The 21,619-nt window shown below is 37.5% G+C and overlaps 1 protein-coding gene across 4 annotated transcripts in view; it reads right to left on the reverse strand.

The window, feature by feature from the left end:
* Positions 1-21,619, reverse strand: part of AGTPBP1 (ATP/GTP binding carboxypeptidase 1) — a 64,936-nt gene that overhangs the window by 4,037 nt on the left and 39,280 nt on the right. For 2 of the 4 annotated variants that reach the window (XM_064437959.1, XM_064437958.1), the window contains exons 20-26: positions 20,969-21,113; positions 18,388-18,541; positions 17,448-17,628; positions 15,818-15,947; positions 15,320-15,451; positions 13,542-13,718; positions 8,345-8,502 (exon numbers count right to left, since the gene is read on the reverse strand). In XM_064437959.1, coding sequence (XP_064294029.1) covers positions 8,345-8,502; positions 13,542-13,718; positions 15,320-15,451; positions 15,818-15,947; positions 17,448-17,628; positions 18,388-18,541; positions 20,969-21,113 — 1,077 coding nt within the window. Of the gene's footprint in view, positions 1-8,344; positions 8,503-9,999; positions 10,302-13,541; positions 13,719-15,319; positions 15,452-15,817; positions 15,948-17,447; positions 17,629-18,387; positions 18,542-20,968; positions 21,114-21,619 lie in introns of those variants that run through there. The other 2 variants (XR_010370510.1, XR_010370509.1) reach the window with 2 other exon arrangements.

Genomic DNA, 21,619 nt, shown 5'->3' on the forward strand with positions numbered 1-21,619 from the left:
TTTTAGCTGCTGTCATGCTGATTCTATGGGTTTTAATTTCCTAACTTTTCCCTTGGGCTGTTTCTAATTAACTTGCCCAATAATCCCTCTTCCCCTACCCCCACACCTCCCTCTTTTCCTTTTAAAAGGAAACCATTATTTTTCTCAGGTTAGCTGAGGTAGTTTATCACACAACTACAGTTCCGTAATGTAAGGGATGCCATAATCAGTATATTTAATTTGAAGTCATGGCAGTTAAAAGAGAATACTATAAGTTTTGCAGGTTTTACTTAAACAACATTTGACAGGTAAAAAGATGAACTTTTAGATACCTGATTAATGTACCTCATAAAATACTGTGGTCTTCATGTTTATGGAGAACTTTAAAAATATCCTTTTCATTTATAAAAGGGTATTTTGTACATCACCTGCCGTGGAATACACCAAATTTAGGAATGAATACAACTTCTTTCTAGAACATATTTTTATTCTTATTTTTTAATTCCTATACAATACTATGTTTTTTCTTATTTACTTAGTGCTCCAAACATTAAAAAATAAACCTATTCACTAAAATGGTATATTTTTTGAACTAAAATTTTATCTGTGCCTCAAAAGATACACTTGGATTTTTCATTATATATATGACTCAATTACAGAGAAATTAATCCACAAGCCAGACACAACCATTACCAATTTCAATCCCATGGAGATCAGCAGTTTTCTGAGACTACAGGGGAAGCACATACATTTTAAAACTTTGGAAGAAATAATTATGAAATATTCCCTGCCAAACTATGGAGAGTTGCAGCTACCTGGGGAGCTGGGATAGGAAGGAGAGAAAAATCTGAAGAACTAATGATTCCTTTTAAAACTGCATTGCCATGGGAGGGAAGATTTTAGGGGAGTAAGACAGTCAGGAAGTACCACAAAGGAATCATTTCTCCATACTTTTAATTTCCCTTTAGGGTCTATATTCTTTTCTAGGGAACAGCAAAGCTGCTACAGTAGGCAAAGTCACACATGCAGCTACATGTGCTGTCCCCTTCAGGAGCTCTTCACCCGCGTGTTTTCCCAAGTAGCGAGGACATTTCCTCAAGGGAGTTTCTGAGGCTAAAGCGAACACGTTTAACTCTTTTCTAAGCCATGAAGAGCTGGGTATCCAAACCCCATTAAGTCTTGTTTTTAAATATCCCCACTTCTAGAGTTAAAAGATTTCACTCCACAGCTTAATAAAAAGTAATCTCAACGATTCCTTTGTGCTGTCACCCTGAAATATATTTTGTGAAACTCAAACCTGAAGTAAATTAGTTGGATTCAGCAACCATTAACTGTAGCCCACACTAATATTTGGACCATAATACCAGGCGTAGGAGAAAAGCCTGAAAAATGGTATTAAGAATATATTACCTGCTCATCACAGTGGGTTTTTTTTTTCCTCTTTTTTTTCTTCCCCTCTGAATTACTAGTTTCCTTATTTTGCCCTAGAGAAGACAAACACTACGCTGGCGCTACAGTCCACCCAGAATTAAAAGCAATCACTTCCACTTAGGCCAGAAGAGGGCATGGGCACTGCCACCAGGTCCACCAGTGAAATTCTGGGTCTCATCTTTTAACAGCTTTTTGTTCCAACCTTCTGAAAGAGACAGACCGCATAAAAACAGCGGCATAAGACGCCTTCTTTTTCACTAAGTTGTACTCCTAAGGTACTGGAAAAAAAAAAACCACTAAGAAAAGCTCAAATACTGCAGAAGAATGGGAAGGAAAAAACTTTTACTCCCAGATGAAGATGATCAGAAGTATGCAAATGTCTGGGCGAAGTTTAAAAGTTATTAAAGGGGAGGGAAATAAAGTAGGACAAATCCAGTTTCCTCTGGCAGGCTAGAGAAAGACCCTCTGCAAGGTCTTGGACACTCTTACTGCATGTACCCCTCACTCCTTGCTCCACCAGTCTGATGCCTTTTCTCAAGTGTAAGACTAAGTGCAGGAAATGGATTTTGCATCACGTTTTTTCCTTTCCCGCGGCTCCTTTTGGCATTCTACTTTTTCTACCCTTTTCTAGACATGCTGCGCCCCAAAAGCTCAGTCTGCTTCTCTGCTATAATCAAATCAAATTAACAAAAATACACCATGTTCTAGAACACATCAATGAGCCTCAAAACAATCAATGAAACCACTAGAATTTCTAAAAAGAGGTCAAGTTATTGTGCAAAAGATAATTCCAGTAAGTCCTAACAGTTATGACTGCAGCCATGTGTTTCCATTTAATTGCATACAGACCCTATCAAACCTGTCAGCATAACAACTATAATTCTTACTACAAGATCAGTATTACATTTAGTCTAATCTTTTTCCCTTTGGAACTGGGGGGAAAACATTGGCAAATGGGTTAGAAATAATTAAAGAAAAATAAAGTGTTTAATTCATCACTTAAAATGTTAAAGTGCACTGCCCAAAGGGAAATAAATCTACCTGCTGCTTTATTTTTCTTAAGTCAAATATGTCTCAGACAAGGTCCAGAATGAACTCATGGAAACTGAGCCTATGTGTAATGAAATACTGGAGGTGTATTTTAAAATATTAACATTTACTTGGTCATTTTAAGTACAACCAGTAAAACCAAAAAGAATTTGAGAAACCCTCAAAATAATTCATAAAAAGCAAAAGCAGTGCTTCTGTGTGCTTAGAATTCAATGTTTAAATTTGCCTGCTTACCTTCCAAAGCACTGAAATCGTATTTCTGTAGAAAGTAAAACCAGTAACATCCAAAAATATAAAGGAAATAACTACAATCTTATTCATTGCTCTACTCTAACATTACAGGGACATTACAGCTGTGTAAAACCGACTCTTTTATACTTCTTACTAATGAATTTTTTACCTGCATTTTCTGTAGGTAGCTTCTCATTCATGTCTAATGGTAAGTAATGAGCCAGTAATCATGTAAGTACAAGGAAAGCATAAGCACTACTTTTATTATAATAGAATAATGGGAATGGAAGTCTCGGCATATAAAGCAAAGAATTGTGTGACTCTTCTGACCCATGACTGCCTCTAAAGAGGAAGAGAAATTAGCTTTATAAATTTTACTCAATAGAGGCTCTTTGTATATTTTCAGCACTCAAATGAATAGATACCTCAGCTGATAGATATTTTTAATATCTTGTCTAGAACTATATAGAAACACTAAAACTTCAGCACTTCAGATACAAGGATTGAATCAAAGGACAAATGGACAATGTATTTCACAGATTTGGCATACAGGTTTCAAGAGGTTTTTATTAAAACTGTTTTATAACGCACCAAGAAAAAAAGAAGTTAAATTAAAATCTATTTCCTGTTCATTACAAAGGAAAGAGACTTCTGCTACACAGAAAAGGAGCTCGGTCCTTAATGGGGGCAGGGGGAGAAAGAAAAACCTACTAAGCAAACTTTTCCTCCAAACAGGTGAGGTCTCATACAGCTAGGGGGCCCAACTACCATGTGCTTCAGCGGTAACAGGCCCTAGAAATACCAGCCACAGGCTTCTCTACATTTCATTACCATTGGACTGGGAAGTGGGAAAATGAGAGCTCATGATTTTGCTGAGCTTTTTTAGAGGTGTCACTAGGAGCTGGTACTCATCATATCTGTGGAAATTAGTTGTAGCCTTCTAGCTAAATGTTCTGGAGTGCCTCTTACTACCAGGGTAAAATCCATGCTGAACCACACTTTCCTTTGGCTGTTAAAAATCTGATTTTTTTTTTTGTCTTTTTGTAAAAAGGAGGAAAAGATCTCATCAATACCTATCTACTGTGTCCTCATCTGGTACTTCCTGAGACAGTACAAAGTAAATTTCAATAGAATTCATTAAAAAATACTAGTACATTAAAATTAATTTTAAATAATGTCCAGTCTAGAGGAACATGGTATCTCCATTACCCCATAAAAAAGCTGACCTTAACAACAACCTGTTCCACAGTATGTGTTTCAGTTCCAAATATAAGCCAGTCCCTAAAAATAAGTAACATGAGACTTCCCCCTTGAGTATCACCATTGATAAACACTGCAGGTTTTTTAACTTTCTGCTGAGATATGCAGTGAGTGCTACCAAAGATAGGAAGCTTGGACCCCAAGGATGTCTGGCCCAGTTGTCCTATAGGCATATTTTTTGGGGAGCAGAACAAAATTCTTCTGCTCTAGACAGGCTTTTCCAAGTAATTGAGGCAAAAATTCTGATGGCCTAAAGTATACAGCATAGCTTGCCTTCTGAGCCTCTGGAAACAAGAATCTGACCATCTCTTAATTCCGCCTATAGTAGTACTAATCCCTTTAGCAAAGAATGAAAGATTATAATGTCAAACAAATTATTATAAGGCACTTTTATCGCTAATAGTGGTGGTACTGTGAACAAAACTATAGTTTATTGCTTATTGAAAAATGATGCACATACATGGCTTCTGTGGCACACAGCACAGCTATCAAAAAAAAGGAGTCAACCCAGTTACCCAGATAGCAAATTCCTATTATCATGCATAAAGATGGCTCATTCCTGTCTCAGAAGGATACTAGAACTATAATTTAAGAAAAAAAATTCTAGTCATATTGTTCTGGATTTACTAGAGGAGCTTTTTGCCAGGCTAAGTATTATCCACTTAAATATTTTTTCAATGTTTTTAATTACAGATCATTGCTTAGGTAGCTTTGGTTAAACAAATCTGTTTGATGATACATCAGCAGGTACAGACAAATGAGTGGCTGTACATAAGGCTGCTGCGGTTATACGTAAAGTTTAAGAAAATTCTCACTTGAAAAAAACAGCGTGATTTTAGGTCAATAGTCCAATAGTGACACAGACAGCGGTACAGTTTGCACTTTTCTCTGAAAAACATTCCCTGTTAAGTGTCTTGATTCCACTCCCACTTTTTAAAGAAAAAGCATTTCTACTGAATTCAATGAAATAAACCTCTGTATAAATAATTATTATTATCAAATCACTTTTAATATGGGGTAAGACCATATAGAGAGTGAGGTACAAATACACAACATATTTCAGTCTTAATGTCACATTTTAAAGAAAAGTTGTTGGAATTTACACACTTAAGTTTTTGCATCACAGATTCTCACATAGAGTATTGCTAAACAAGCACGGAGAGGAAAGTACCTATTTTCTCACGTCATGCTATTCTTCTATTTTAGTGTTACTTAAGTAGATTTACATTTAATAGATTCACTTTTAATATATTTAAGAAAAAAAATCCGATGTTAGAAAAATCTAAACAGTTGTTAACAGATTTCTCCAATAAATTTCAACACTTATGTCAACGTTCATTATCTGATTAAAATTGTGACTCTGATATGCACAGAATCTGATTTTTTCCCACTATCTTAATTTCTTTAGTGCAGAAGCATTTGGTTACTTTTCACCATCTGTATCTCTGTGAAACCCAAAGGTCAGGATTAGGGGAATTTTGGTTTTTGTATATACAAATTCAGTTCCAAAGCATTGAATGAAGCTATTCAATGATGTGTCTCCAACTTAAAATTTTGTCTTTCCATACAATTACTTTTGTGATTTTCATTACCTGGTCATTTGGGATGGAAACTGAATCTTCCTGTTTTTTGAAGTTCCTGAGTACTAGTCGCCTCCCTCACAGAACATGATTATAAACATTTCCATGTACAGTCTCAATAATATTAACCTTATTATGAGCCTCATGTTATTTTTCATCTATGCTCGTATGTACCAAGCCAACTGCATTGCATCTTTGCAGTAGTAAGTCTTTTATTAGTGCTTTCAGTATAAAACAGTCCTCATGCCCCTCCCTTCCACCAGCAAAATATAAATCAAATCAGAGGCAGTTTTGCCCCTGCCCCCAGCATGGTCATATTTTACATGCAATTCATTTTGGTACAGAACAGTTTTTCTAGAGCTAGCTGGTTTAATAAAGTATTTTAGCTGGAGAAGGGATTCAAACTATGCATGTCTATTCATATCCCTCCCTCTGGGATTTGCTTTATTTTGTAACATCAAAACAACCCACCTTCTCATCTGTTCCTTGTCTCTTCTAGCATTACTCAAGTTTGCTACCAAACAAAGCAGTAACAACCTTTTACTCACTGAAGGCACTTTCACACCCATCATAAACAACGTGCTTTAAAAGTCCAGAAGAGAAGAACTGTTAAGTTGAAAGACTATGTTTATGCGTGTACATACTTTCAAAGCAGCTGATCAACTTGTGTATAGACTAACCACAGAAATCCTGTTCCAGAATCAGGACTATAACCATGACCTTTACCGTAAAGTTTAGTTTCACTGAAATGAGAAAATCTCTCTAAATAAATGATTGTGCTGATTTCTTGATAGTTTCAGAAATATGAGAAGGCAGTAATCATGTTCTTAGTTTAAGGTAACATCTAGCACCAACATTTAATCCAGACACAGTTTTCTACTTCTTCACTACAACCGCATCTAATTGTCTACTGTTTGTGGATCAGTTAAAACCTTAACCAGAGTGGTAAACCATAATCAATTGCTTCTCCCCCCACTACTCTGGTAAGAAGATCAAGCACTATAGTTACATTTTTTTTATTCACTTCCTTCAAATATCTTTAGAACTGGATTTTATGTGCATGTGTTCATGCAGAGCGATATGTTAGAAGGCTGGCTCTCACCCTTTTTTATCCCATCCTGATACTAAAGTGTTGCTGACGTGTCTTTAGCGCTCTGGCAGATACTATGGGGAGTGACTCATGTATGACATTCCCCATTTCAACAGGTGCTGTTTTAAGGCCACTCCATCATGAGTAACATTAACAAACTGAGAAATCCAGCACATATTTTTTTTCCAAAGCACAATGACTAACTACCTGTGAACTGGGATGCTGACTTTCTCCAGAGAGACAATATAAAATACAGATTCTGTATCTGAGGCAGCTATTAATATAAAATTATGTGGCAATCTGGGGCTGTTTTTCAATGCCACCCTGATATTAATTACTCAAAACCACATCTTGATTCAAAATGCTGTAAACTAAGGTTTAATATTTCAAAGAATCACAGAATCATAGAATGTCCTGAGTTGGAAGGACCCACAAGGACCATCAAGCCCAACTCCTGCCCCCGCACAGGACAACCCCAAATTTACACTATGTCTCTGACGATGTCCTGAATAGCATCAGGCTTGGTGCCATCACTACCTCCCTAGGTAGTGTTCCAGTGCTCCACCACGCTCTGAGTGAAGAACCTTTTCCTAATACCCAACCTAACCCTCCCCAGCACATCTTCCTGCCATTCCCTCGGGTCCTGTCATTGGTCACCAGAGAGAAGAGATCAGCACCTGCCCCTCCTCCTCCCCTTGTGAGGAAGCTGTAAACCGCCATTAGGTCTCCCCTCAGACTCCTCTTCTCCAGCTTGAACATCCAAGTGATTTTAGCCACTTCTCATATGGCTTCCCCTCTAAACCCTTCCCCAATTTTGCGGCCCTCCTCTGGACACTCTCTAGTACCTTTATATCCCTAATGTACTGTGGCGCCCACAACTGCACACAGTACTCGAGGTGAGGCCCCACCAGCGCAGAGCGGAGCGGGACAATCCCCTCCCTCACCCGGCGGCAATGCAGCGCTTGATGCACCCCAGGACACGGCTGGCCCTCTTGGCTGCCAGGGCATGCTGTTGGCTCACGTTCAACTTGCCATTGACCAGAACCCCAGGTCCCTCTCTGCAGAGCTGCTCTCCAGCCTCTCGTTCCCCAGCCTGTGTGTACATCTAGGGTTGCCACGCCCCAGGTGTAATATCCAGCACTTGCCATTCTTAAACATGATACGGTTAGTGATTGCCCAGCTCTCCAGTCTGTCCAGATCCCTCTGCAGGACCTCTCTGCCCTTGAAAGTGTCAACAGCTCCTCCCAGTTTTGTGTCATTGGCAAACTTGATTAATATGCTTTCAAGTCCTGCATCCAAGTCATTAACAAAGAGATTAAAGACTACCGGCCCTAAGATGGAACTGTGGAACTCCACTAGTGACTGGCCAGCAGCCTGACGTAACCCCATTTACTATGACCCTTTGAGCCTCACCCAACAGCCAATTGCTCACCCACTGCATTACCTGTTTATCCAGCTGTGTGCTGGACATGTTGTCCAGGAGGATACTGTGAGAGACAGTATCAAAAGCTTTACTGAAATCCAAAAAGATCACAATGACTGGCTTTCCTTGGTCAACTAGATGAGTGACCTTGTCATAGAAGGAAATCAAGAAGGAAAGGTAGAAATATAGAAAGATAGAAATCATAGAAGGAAATCAACATTTTTGAGAGAATCTTTACATCACTTGAGAAACTGGAATTTTTGCTGAAAAAACTAAGTAAATATAATAAATGTGTAGTACCTTGTCACTTTACAGCTTGACTCAATCAGTTCATTTTCAATATCCAGGTTAGAAGGCCGATTGTATTCCAAAGGTGAGGCCATTCTTTTTAAACGCAGTAAGCCAACACAGAACTTTGCTCCCATCTCCTCCAGTTCTCTTGTCCCTATCTGCAGTCCCTAATTTAAAAATAAGATTTAAAAATACAAAATAGGTACATGCAGATGGTTCCACACATACTGCAGAACTACTATTTAAAACACATTCATTATTTTATTTGATACACTCTCTTGCTCTAAAGACAGAACAAATAAGAACTGTAGAGTAAACACTTAGCAAGAGTATCAGAGAAAATTCAGAGAATAACTACATGATTCCACTAAGGCTGAACAGACATTTCTGGACAAATCCACATTTCTTTGGAGCTTTCTAGTCTATACTTCTAGCACATCGATATTAACAGGACTTTACACAGTGGCATTGGAAGAGAGATGGAGATCATATCTAAGTTTACAATTACAAATTATTTTTAAAACCTCAGACAAAACTTATAAAAACAAATTTTAAATACTAAGATTTCAAATACAAGATTCTTCAACAGAAGTTCCATCAGAATTAAAAAAACATGAGTAAAATAACATTGTAGCTCTGATCAAGTTCATTGCTACGTTCTGATACATAAATAAGACTAAGGCAACAGTTACCCCTTGACACAAGCATCTCTTCCCCTCCTATAAATCAGAGGCTACATGTGTTAATTCTGAAAGCATTTATTCACACATTTATTAACTAAAACCAACAAAGTATCAAAAGCCATAGCTGTTTTCTAACTCGAATTATATACCAAGGCATTTTCCCCTGCAAAGAGTATTTAGGAGGTAGAACTTGCATAATATTCTCCAAGTTTACATATGTGATAAAGCCTCCCATCAGATAATTCCACACTTTTAATTTAGCCAGCAGTGCAGTATGCAGGGACAGAACCTCTGACCTCAGCTACTTTATGAAAAGAGAAAGGTATTCCAGAGTAACCCTCAACAATTATGAAATTGGTTACTACTGACTGTTTATCCACTGAAAAATTCAATGTCACAACCCAGCTCAGTCTCCCCTTTTGCAACTTCTGTATCTCAGGAGAATTTAATATTACTCTAGTTTGGATCTTCTAAATCTCTTAAGGTAAAGGGTAGTTAAAAAGGAGCTTTGACAAAACAAGCAGGGAAGCAGAAGAACCAGGAATTGGTGGTAAGCTAAGTCATCAAGTAGGAAAATACATGAAGCAAGAAGAATGGAGTATGAAATTTTTTACCAAAAGCTAAAACACACACACAGAGGCTTTGTGTATGTTGCCATATGAACCCCATATTTTAAAATGTGGGATTTAAAAGAAAGTGTTGTGATGCTCCAGAAATGGTACAGTCCACACATTCTTCATGTACTTCTGTTTTGAACATACGCACACTCAATAAAATCAAACTTTCCATTTATTTTTCTTGCGAGTTCTTCTTTTTTCCTCAGCAATCTTCATAAACAAGGTGCTTTTTAGTAACAAGAAAGCTAAAGCTGTATTCACTATTCTAAACAGTGCCATACTCCAGCCAAATGGTACAGAAACCTGTTAGCAGTGAATAAGAGTTGGGTATTTGAGTATTATTCTTAATAGTAATACTACTTACCTCTTTTATAATGCTTTTGTGCTGTAGGTTTCAAAGCACTTTATTAATAAAGGAAGAATTATCCTCACTTTACTGATGGAGAAATGGAGGCAGAGAGGGTTGAAGCCATTTGCACAGTGTCTCACAGCATGTCACTGACCCCGCTGGGAACAGAAATCAGTTCTCCTCACTCCCAGTGCAGTACCTTATCCACAGAGGCCAATTTTTTGTTTTTGTTTTGTGTTTGTTTGCACGTCAGTAACATTCGAAGACCCCAATCATACCTGGGGCTCCACTACGCTAATCACAGGAAGACACAGTCCCTGCCCCAAAGAGATTAAAATAACATTAAGGACAAGAGGCAACAAGTATGCAGAAGAGGAAGGAGAAGGGTAACAGTAATCTCACTGTTACACATTACTAACGTGCACAACTTGATGGTTCAGAAACTTTTCTGATCATTGTCTACATCTGTTGCTGAAGAAGTTATCGTTAGTTGGCAGATTCCTTATAGACAGCATAATAGGAGTGGCTCTAGGTTGAAAAAGGACAAGAGTACGGTATGAAAGAAGGTGCAAAGAAATTGTTAGAAAGATAAATAGCGTGTGCATGTTCCGTGGCTGCTATTTTCAGCACAGCAGAAAGAGGATATAACTAAAGAGAGACCTAAATGGATGAGATTGGAGCTGGCTAAATGTGAAACGCTTGATGATAAAGTTTGAACTTAGTATACTGAAGGGTCTACATACTTGCAGTAAAAGGCCATGCCAACGTCTAGATTTGCTTCTGTCATTTCTTTAAATCATAATGGAGAATGCGATTCCACAATAGCTGCCAAATACCAATTCTTCCATCAGCCAAATCTCTTGATTTCCATGAAACAAATGGTACAAAGTCTGTTTCAGGAAATAATAATAAACAGATGCCTTAACTAAGGGAACTGAGGTCATGGTCAATTTCACTGAAGCTTTGATTACACTCCTCTTCTTGATCTTCTAATCATCTTCAACTGTTGTTCTAGTACCTTTAAATGTGGCCTCTTGAAGTTCCTTAAGTGTTACAAGTATTGCTTTTAAACACAAGCCACCTGAAAGTAGCTGCTTTGCTTTTTAAAAAAAAAAAAAAAAAAAAAATGCACTGAATTTCATTCCCTTTTCTTTACATTTTATACAACTGTCTTTCTTCAAGACTAAAATCTTAGATGGCTGGTTGAAGACTTCCTTACTATGCACGTCACGAAAGTACCTTCACATGAACAGAATAGTGTGTCAGTAACAGATTTTGCTACCTGAAAGCAACGATGTAAAATGAAGGCACAATGGACTGTGGCCACAAGATAAGAAGAAGGTTCTTGTAATATGTACTTGATAAACTGAAAACAACCATACTAAGATTTGGAGAAGTCAGTTGGACAGTAAAACATCATTCTTCTGCTTTCTTATTCAGAAAAGGCTACAAAGATGTGATCATTTTTGTGAACTCAAAATCTGGACACTGAAATATCACGGTAACTGACAAAGTTTTTTGACTGAATCCTTATCACCTGAAGTCTTCTTTCTATGTGCATCATAAAATTTCCAGGTAACAAAATCTTTTTGATTAACTTAGAAGTCCCAAAGTTATTAAACTCCAGTCAGGAAGGGATTCACTTTAATTATCCTCCATAGTAGATCCTGGAGCATCTTTTCACCTGAACATTTGCTCTTCAATATCTTGAATTGCAGATGACTGAGCAATATTTGCAGCACTAATTCTCAACATACTACACAGACCTCACACAAGCAGTTCAAACAAGATTGCTTCCACAGATAACTCTGTCACCAGGGATCCTAAATTCAGGTAAGAATTTCTAACTTCAGTTCAACAGCTTCTGGATGGAAATAGACTAGCATCACCATTATCTGAGTAAAATTAAAAAAAAAAAAACAAAAAGAGAAATTATCCAGCTTTGGCACTCCACCAAAAAAAAAAAAGAAGAAGAAAAAAGGAAAAGACTGAGCCTTTTCATCTCTTTTTTATTGGAGAAATATTGCTCTTTTCTTGTTCTGTTATGTTGCCTTGGCCTTTTAGACACATTTTCTTAAAAAGTTTGAGCATTATTATAGTGAAGAAAAACCAAAGAATCTTCCAAGGATGACTAAAGACCTCACAAGCTGTTTTATTCCAAATAAAATGAATGACAGAACAGCAATTTGATCTCATCAGCTAGTTTATATTATAAAATGAATGCTCTTCGTTTTTGAATAAATGAGTTTTTTCCACAGAATTCAGCCACTTTTTTCCTCCTTTAGTGAAGAAGGGCTTTGCAGGTTAAGCATCTTTAAAGTTTGTCCACAAAGAATCTTCAATTCGGTCTTAAGAATTTTCTGTACCAGCACTTCTAAAGCCATGGATGTTAACATTTGCAAGAATATTCAGGAAGTTTCAAAATAAGCAAGTTGGATGAGTTATCATTTTTTAAATCTCCATAACGACGTCATCTGAGGAATAATGGAATATTCTGACAATAGCAGGAATGCTTCTGTTGTTAACTGACAAAATTCACCCATTCATTTAGTAGTTACAGACTTACTGAAATTCCTGCAAAAGTATCTGTCTTCTTTCTGCCTAAGGAGGTAAGCATGGGTGTTGGAGCATACATTAATACCTTGTTCCAAAATTCCTTTTTTTTTTTGTTCCTACTCTCCACCCTTCATCCCAACCTTCGGATCCTGTTTTTGTCAAGCACCTTATTTCAGGCTTACGTTCATTTTCTTGATTAGCATTCCTAAGCTCTATTTTCAAGCAGAGGAAACTGACTTCTTCCGTGAATGTCATTTTAAAAACTTGCTTCAATTTGTAGCTAAATTTAACCCAGTAACAGAAGTTGAAGATCAGACGTTAGTGTGGTGGTTCTCCTTTTTTTTCCTACGAATATTTTATACAGAGTAAGTTTTCTACTAGTGAGAAACTATGAATGCATTTTGTTTTCAAATATCCAGCCCTGTTAACCCTTCTGAAGGACACAAATTGAAAACCAGTTTTAAGTCAAGGAGTCAAACAACTATGGTTAGTTCAGAGATGTGTCATTTGTAGTTCTGATAACCTGATATGAAAGCCTGTTTCTGGAGCTACACAGGAAAATTCTGTAAGGGACATGACTAAATATCTGTTGAAGAACCACGAATTGCCATGGTGAAGCCTGAAATTGCCATGTGTAAAGGAATTTTTTATTCTAGTATTGGCATTTATTATTACCCCATTTTAATAATCTACTGGAAAGATCAGTTCTGATTTTTTTGAATACATGCATATATATGTGTTACAAGCCATAATTTAATGTTAATCGTGTGAAAACAGCCAATAAGCATAACATCCGGGGGGGGGGGGTGTTAAGTGCCAGATGAAGACTGTTATGCAATCTATAATATTGTAAAGTTATGTAATTTCACTAACATTAGTGTACACAGAGAACGAGTTTTAGAAGTTTAAAGCAAACAAGCAAGTGGAGTTATAGAACAAGATACCAATGCAAAATGAAGAAATTACAAAGCGAGGACATTTTAACCGATATATTTTCTTACCTTATATTTGCCCTGGTCACATCCACATAAGGTGCTTTCCATTGTGTAGCTCCTTTGTACTCCTATCTCTCTCCAGACAACAACTCGTGCTGTTGATTCCTTGGACTTTTCTACTACAAAGCTGCAGCTGCCCATGCAGAATGCTGGGGCAGTTTGGCTCAGGATCTTAGGGAGTGCCTGCAGGACAGCAATTTGAAAAACACAGTGATTATTTCATTTCACTTATGGAAGCAGGAGGGAGAGGAATATTCAATCACATACTGTTGTCAGAAAATTTTGCTGTAATCTGAATTAAAAGAACAAGAATGGAAACGTTTCTCCACCTTGAGTTTTCAAAACCCAGTGTATTCAAGTGACAACAGGTTTGCCATTTCCTACTTATTAAAATGCTCTTTTTCCAATTTAATCGCTAAAATTAAGTGTTAGTCATGTGGATAAGAATCAGGATACAAAAGAATTCTTCAGGTGATCACCATCTCCTCCTAAAACACTGAGCTAACTTTGCTCAAATTAAGTGTACTACATACCCCATATAATTAAATTTAGTTTCAAACTTTCAACAATCTAATTTGCAGACCTAACACAGGCAGTATTTTATTAATACATAAAATTCATTCATACTCAAAGCACTGGGTGCATATTTAACTTCAAGAACATGAATCAAACTTCAATATAACTATTTACATGACAGTTTTGGAAAAAGACAAGAAACAGTTATGCAAATGTATGTATTTTACTGATGCTAAATGACTACATTCTTTCCACATTTTATTTGTATTAGTTAAGCCAAAACATGTGACAACTCTGAATTTACTATTTCAGTAGGATGTATACCATTATTAGTATAAACTTGCCCAAACATTTCAGTGCATCTTTTTTAAACCAAAAGGCTTTTTCCCACAACCCTTATTGACTATTCTCTTTTGTGTGCTATGGTAGTACAGGCAGAAGTGACAAAACCCCATATAAATGTGTTGGGCAGCAGACACGAATGGCATCGGACTCAGCATCCAGGAAATCACAGAAGAAAATCAAGGAGCAGCAGAAATTTTATTTTTTTTTTTAAGAGAGGGAGAGTTGAGAAAAAAAATCTGAAAGCATCTGTACTCATTTACCCTCACAGATAAATAACAAGCATTTTAATGTGCACTCACACACTTTTCAAGCTTAACTCTTCATCTCCTTGAAAAAACACAGTGTTTGGACACATTAGGTTGCACAGATTTGCAGCTGCCACAAGACGGCAGTGGAGTTACACAGAAGAAACAGGTAATGCGTAATTCTTCAACTCTTTTCGAAGTGCTGAAAGCTTATACAATGCAGTAGATGTTGTCTGTCCGAGTTTATTACATATATGTATTAGGGGCATGTGCCTTAACTACACATCTTTGTAAGCAGAACCTTGCCTATTTCTGTACACAAAAAGGAGTATTTCTCACAGCAATTCAGTATTTTTATTTTCTTGTTGCTAGAATATTGTCTGCCATGCACGTAAGTACACACTGTAATGGTAACATCGAACAAAGAAAGCACGTATTGGTACAAAGACCCCAAAAAATAAAGCACTCTAATAACACTAAATTCTTAGCTGTATTAGTGTACAACATTTAAAGCTCTCAAAATACTTTGAAGTACACTCACGACCTAAAAAGAGATCATTCTAAATAAGTCCGCTTATGCTATAAAGTCACTATGTGCACAGAATAATATTAGGAAGTTATTTGAAAAGTATAGTCCAAACTCATGCCAATCAAAAAAGGTACAAACGTCAAACTTACCCTGTAACCAGGGTCCTCCATCAGGTCACAAGAGGCAGCGTTAACATTTGTGTGCCACATTGTCTCTTTGATGCTGCAGCCATACATAAACACATTCTTTTTACGAGAGTGACCATGATAATCGCAGTAGACCTACAACAAATCATTTGGCAAAATAAAGCCAAGGTATATGGAATTAACATTTTATAAAAGTAACTGAAGGACAAATAAAAATTTTTATTTGTACTGTTGAAAATTCCAAAGAATTAGGAAACTCAACTCCTTATATAATTAACTTGTGCATTAAGACAAAAAACGTAGGATTCTTCTAAGGAAGGTTTAACCTTCTACCCTAGCAAAGGAAATTGGTTTAGATCTAAGGGCTTGCAGAAGACCAGTTCTCCAAATTGAATTTAAGCGTGACACAGTTTACAAGACTGTATTAACGTGTTTACTTTACAGACTAGCTACATAGACAAGGTTAAAAGGATTCAGAATTGCTTACGCACACATACTCACCAAAGGTAAACGTTTTATAGCAGCCAGATATTGCAGTAACCCTTTAGCATGGTAAATAGTGGGATGCAGATCTGGATTTGGATTTTGCCACTGCCTGTTTAAATCTTCTCCACTTAAAGAGCAACGGTGGCTATTGTGGGGGGGTGGAAAAACGCATGATGTAGTCTGTATTATCATACTTTTACATAAGCCTCCCCCCCACCTCGAGTTTTCCTCATCACCACTGCTTCTTTGGAAGGAGTCTGGTAAGACACAAACTTCAGTTTTCTAACATGCCAAATAATAGAAGTGTTTGGGATTTTTTTAAGATATGTTACAGAAAACCTAAAAATAAATTAGAAGTAGCTTCTTATATGGAGTCAATTGTAACCTTGCTGATTTGTGGTTGAAACTGAAGGCTTGCGATTCTATTCAAATGCTAGTTCAAAATAAGTAGTTTCAAATACATGGTCTGTTTACAGTTTGGCATCTTGACTTCTGTAATACAAAGACTAATGTCAACCAGAAATCTAAGACTTGAAACATGAAGTTGTTAGGAGACAAGTAGCTGTGAGAAAAACAAGAAAGGAAAAAAAAAACTAACCAAAAAATGGAGTGAATAAATAAAGATCATCTCTCTATCCAGTCAACTATCAGCAAGATGTTTTAAACGTGCAGAAATTCATGTTCATACAGTCATCTTCAGTACATCTGCCTTTAGATTTTTGTCTGCTAGGACAGATTTCTTAATTGTCCCTGTATTAAACTTTCACTTATATTCTGAATGTTTTAATTCCAGTTGTTCTGCTATATACGTGCTTTTACATATATAAAGACAGGGTTCTACTCAAATCCGTAATTTGTTTGATTTTTATTATTTTGTTCACAGAGCCTTTTAAAATACTACCCATAACTCGGCAAAAAGGGACTGTAGATTCACCATACTGAAATCTCTTATTTCATACCAATTCCCTGTAACCAAGTCAGCACAGACTGCTGAATGCTTACTCATAGCAGTATCAAAGGGTTCTGAAAAATCCCTTAAATTTATTAAGAAAACGGGAAGTGAAATAATTACTAATAACAACTTAAATCAGGATATTCTCTTACCCTTTCTCTTGCACACCTGTTAGCCTTCCCCCTTTCAATAGCATTTGACAACAGCCAATTCCACAACATCCTTCTAAAAACTATAATAAAAAAAAGATAAAAACTACACATAAAGCTTTCTTAGATACGACTGTTCTTTTTCATGAGAACTACAAACTTGTTTAGCTTTTCCTAAAAGCAGCTGTATTCTCATATATACACTCTATATACCTATGAAGACTGTAGTTCAGAGAGACAATTAAAATGCCATGTCACAGAAAATAGAAATTATCATCATCCATGAACAACTGAAAATGGAACAATGCATCTACCTTTAAAAAGCAAAAAATTGGAAAAGTCCTAGCGATTTTCTGAGTGGTTTTTCTTCACACTAAGGATTGCATTTGTATGTTTCCAGGATTAGTTTAGGTTTGTTTTGGGGTGTTTTTTTTTGGGGGGGTGGGTTTGTTTTGGTTTTTTTTTTGTGGGTGTTTGTTTTAACATAATAGATGTAAAGACTTAGTAGTACAGGTTACATAATTGTGAGCAAACTTATGCTTACTTTCCGCTGATGACACCATCTGGATTAAGCATGGGAATAATTTTGAAAATATAAGATTCTCGTAAACATTGGGCACTTGGATTATTGCTCATAAGGTATTCCAGTGTTCCCTTCATAACCCAGCTTGCATTAGTCTCTCCAGGATGTACACGAGCAGACAGGAAAACATAAGGCCGATTCCCTAAAAGAAGTGTGCATAGAAGTTGCAAAATATGATTCAAGCCAAGTAAACAGTTTGTTAATTGAAAAACAGGCAATAGCCAGCTTCACTTATTACAAATTACAAAATACAGTATTTGGGAGTTGAGTATTATTGCGTATCAGTATTATTGATAAAGCTAGCTAGAATATTGTTATAAGGACTGCTAATTACAGAACTCTCACAATGGAGCTTTAAAATCAACCAGACAATTTTACAGCCACAACTAGTTTGAGCTGGCAATTATGATATGATGACTTTCATGGCTTTTTTTTTTTCCAATAGCCAGGAAAAATACTGGGATGGAAGAACTGTCAGGCTGTTCCATTACGACAGGAAGGCTGACATAACTAAATCGCAGTAGCTTAGATATTGACCTTATGAAAGACTTTTTGCCAAGCAAATAACCTGAGCAATTGGAGAAAAACTCAGAAGTCAGGTATTCTTTTCCAAGAAATGTTGTGTGCTAAATGTAACATACAAAAATATCTAGCAACTGATTTAAAATATATTAATATATATACTCTTATATATCCAGATTTAAATATCCTTGACTACCACAAATTAATGCTATTAAATACAAAGCAAATTCTGAATACTGACACTTCTTAATCTCATTAAATTCATTAACTTCATTTTACATTGCTAGTTTACAATGCACAACAGTTAATACTAAATATTTTTCACAAAGAGCTAGTTTTACATTATTTTCAGTTTATAAGAAAGAAAACTCATACTTACTGAACTGACAGATATGTTCATAGTAATTGGATTCTGGCATGGCTGTAATAGTGACTAAGGGACAACTGTTGCCAGCCAGGGTCTCACAGAGAACATTTTGTCGAAAATATATCTGTTGAGGATTGTGCATAGATTCCAGCTTCTGAAGATGCATCTTCATCCCAAAAATAAGGAAAAAATACTTCAAAGCTTCTGCAGTCATGTATCACAGCATATTCCACAGGTACTACTTAATCAATCTTCCATTTTGTTGTTCTAAACAATGTTTCCATCACCATTTTGACCATGAAATACCATTCTCTACATCTCTGACTGAACACTTTTTATAAAGCCTGTTTCTCCAACTGCTTTGAAGAAGATGGAAGGCACAGAGATGACACTAGTTTCTACCAGATGATACTGTAAACCCTTACGGGTATGTGGAAGCTAAGAACCTCTGCTTCATTAAGGTTATCTGATCAGGGACCTTGTCAGTGCAAAAAATGATAACAAGTAAAGGGAGACGCAATAAACAGAACAGAGGGAAATAATTCTGGTAGATGAGACAGAACAAAAACAATGGCAAAGACCAAAGTCTACAGTCTCTAACTGATGGGCCATTAAGAATCTACAGGCAAAGCTTTGGACAGGACCACCTGAGGGACAAAGAGGAAACAAGATGAACATGAGGATTTGGGATATTCAAGGAGGACCTGTGGAACTATACAAAGCTTATGTACCTGATCCCTACAGTTTGCCCTTTGCTATCTCACTGTGTAGCCTCCCTCACACTCTATCCTGTGCATGCAAGTGCTGTGTGGACCAGGTGCAACTAACAAGAGAGGTGTGAGTGGATTTGGAGTCAGCAACTTGAGTGAACAAGGGTCTAAGCATCAGTAGTTGGAGACGCCACACCTCTTGGGACCATCTCTGTGGGCACCACAGGCTTTGTCTCCAAAGTGCCAGCTACTGTTGGGATTGAAGCAAGCAGCCTTGATGCCAGTAGCTGGAGCTGTAGGCAGTGTAGGCACCCTTCAGTCTGTGGTGTCAACAACAGAATCAAGAAGGGGGGGTCTCAGTGCCAGCTACTGGACTTGGTAAGCATCTTAGTGTCCAGCCACTGGGGTAAGAACAGTGTGTGTCCCAAAAAACAGCTAGTGGGTGATAAGGGTGGATGAAGCAAGGGCGGTGTCTCAGTGCCAGCGCCTAGAGTAGGAACATGAGTTATGAGACCATGTGCCTGGTGCCAGCTCCTGGGGGCAAGTGGCAAGCATACGCACCTTCCCCAAAGCTAGCGTGCATGGCACAGTGCATGTGCCATTTGCTAGCAACCTTCAAGGTGGACTACCCAGTGAGTATGAGGCCCAAGATCGAGGCAGGGGTATTGGGTGGGCAGACAGTCCATTCTGGCGTCTGGGGGAACCACAAGTGCAGAGTGCCTGCAAGATAAGCATGCGAGTCCACAAATCTGATGGCTTGTGAGCATCAGGCTGGACTACCCTGCAAGTTGGAGGCCTGCACAGCAGGTAAGAGATCGGGATCCAGGCAGGGGTACAGCACAGATGGGCCATGCCAGTCATCCACCAATGTGGGTATGCTTGTGATTCTAGAGAGTGTGTGGGTGTGTACTTTTACTAGCGAACAGCAATCCTTACCAGCCGGAGAGATGGGAAGAGACTCAGGTGTCTGTAGATATCTTTTAAGCAAGCCCTGGTAGTGTTACCCACAGGTGCTCTTGGATGCAGCACCTTGTCTGTGCCAGTCTGTGTAGCCAGCCGTGCTGGGGTGGAGGGATAGGGGATTGCGCAAGTGTGTGTGTGTGTGTGTTCATCTCTCCCACCCTTTTTGGGATACACTCAGACTTGCTAGTGGCTGAACATACAAGCAAACAGGAAAGCAGCAGCCACATCCATCAGCCTGGAACAGAGACGCCCAGGTCCCTTGGCTGGGCTCCAGCAGCCAGCCAGGTGGAACCACCAGACCCCAGAGCTGTTGGATGTTATAAGCAGCGGCTTATAACATCCCTTAACAGGTACTTCTTCCAAAAGCAAGTACGGCTTACTAAAAGGTTTCATTCAGCGCTGTTACACACTGGCTACTGAATCCCCAAGTTCACTTTTATAGCTGTGACAGAAGCAACCAACAGACATTCTAGCCAAGACTTTTGCTTAGTACTAAAAGCTTCACAACACTTATTTAGCCAATTCATTATCCTAAAACGGTCTCTAATTACCTTAAACATAGTAACTTGAATAGGTCAGTTATTAAGAGGTATATGTAGAACAGCAGGGTATGAGACATTTGACACAAACACAAATACTTCATCCAATTAGCACATTTCCAGTCAATTATGAATTATGATTCCCAGAAAACCCATTTAGCCTGCAAGTAAGTATCAATTTTGTTTTTCCAGGGACTGTTCTTTAGAACAACCTACATTCTTCACCAATCTAAACACTGCTGTCTTATGAAAATTATTCCTTTCGAGGAACATTTTGAACTTTATAAAAAGAAAGAAAAAGAATTCACTCATGAACACTTATGTTTCATTTTGTCCAAAAGTAGAAATATTTATCTATGTAACAGATCATAATCTTCTCACCTTTAAAGTTGAGTATGTATATGGATAATGGTAAGCAAAGTAGCAGACATCATCTTTATGCTGGAAAGTCACTGTGAACGTAATTGTATAGTAAGATTTTCCTTTCTGTCCTCCAGCAGCAATTGAACTTCTTGAAAAGTGATTCCTAAGAGTAAAATGAAGGTAATAAACATATTAGAATAATTTTTTTTTTTCATATCATTGATTATTCCGGAACACATATTCTAAGAGCCAGGAAGATTTTTAGTGATGGTAATCATCTTCTGTGTACATCCAGGTTAAATACACTGATACCCACCATCTGTAAAGACACTTTATTATAGCAGTGATACACATTCATTCATATGCGGAAAAGGCGAGTAAACAAAAACAAGTAACGAAACAAAACAAAAAGAAGCGGCAAACAGTTGTCAAACACGAAGTGTAATACATGGATATTCTGCACCATCTCATCCTGTGTTCCAGGACTGATCTACATTGATTGCACAATAGAATACAGGCACCTAATCACAAGCACCACATGATCAGTATTACTGGAAGTTACTATTAAGATTTCAAGTCAGTATGCATATATACGTTCCAATAAAAGCTCCTCTGGAATAGTATGAAATTTCTGACAAAAGTATAAAAGATAAACAGCTTAAATACTGG

The sequence above is a fragment of the Phalacrocorax carbo genome, chromosome Z, assembly GCF_963921805.1.
Source record: "Phalacrocorax carbo chromosome Z, bPhaCar2.1, whole genome shotgun sequence".
Taxonomy (NCBI): Eukaryota; Metazoa; Chordata; class Aves; order Suliformes; family Phalacrocoracidae; genus Phalacrocorax; species Phalacrocorax carbo.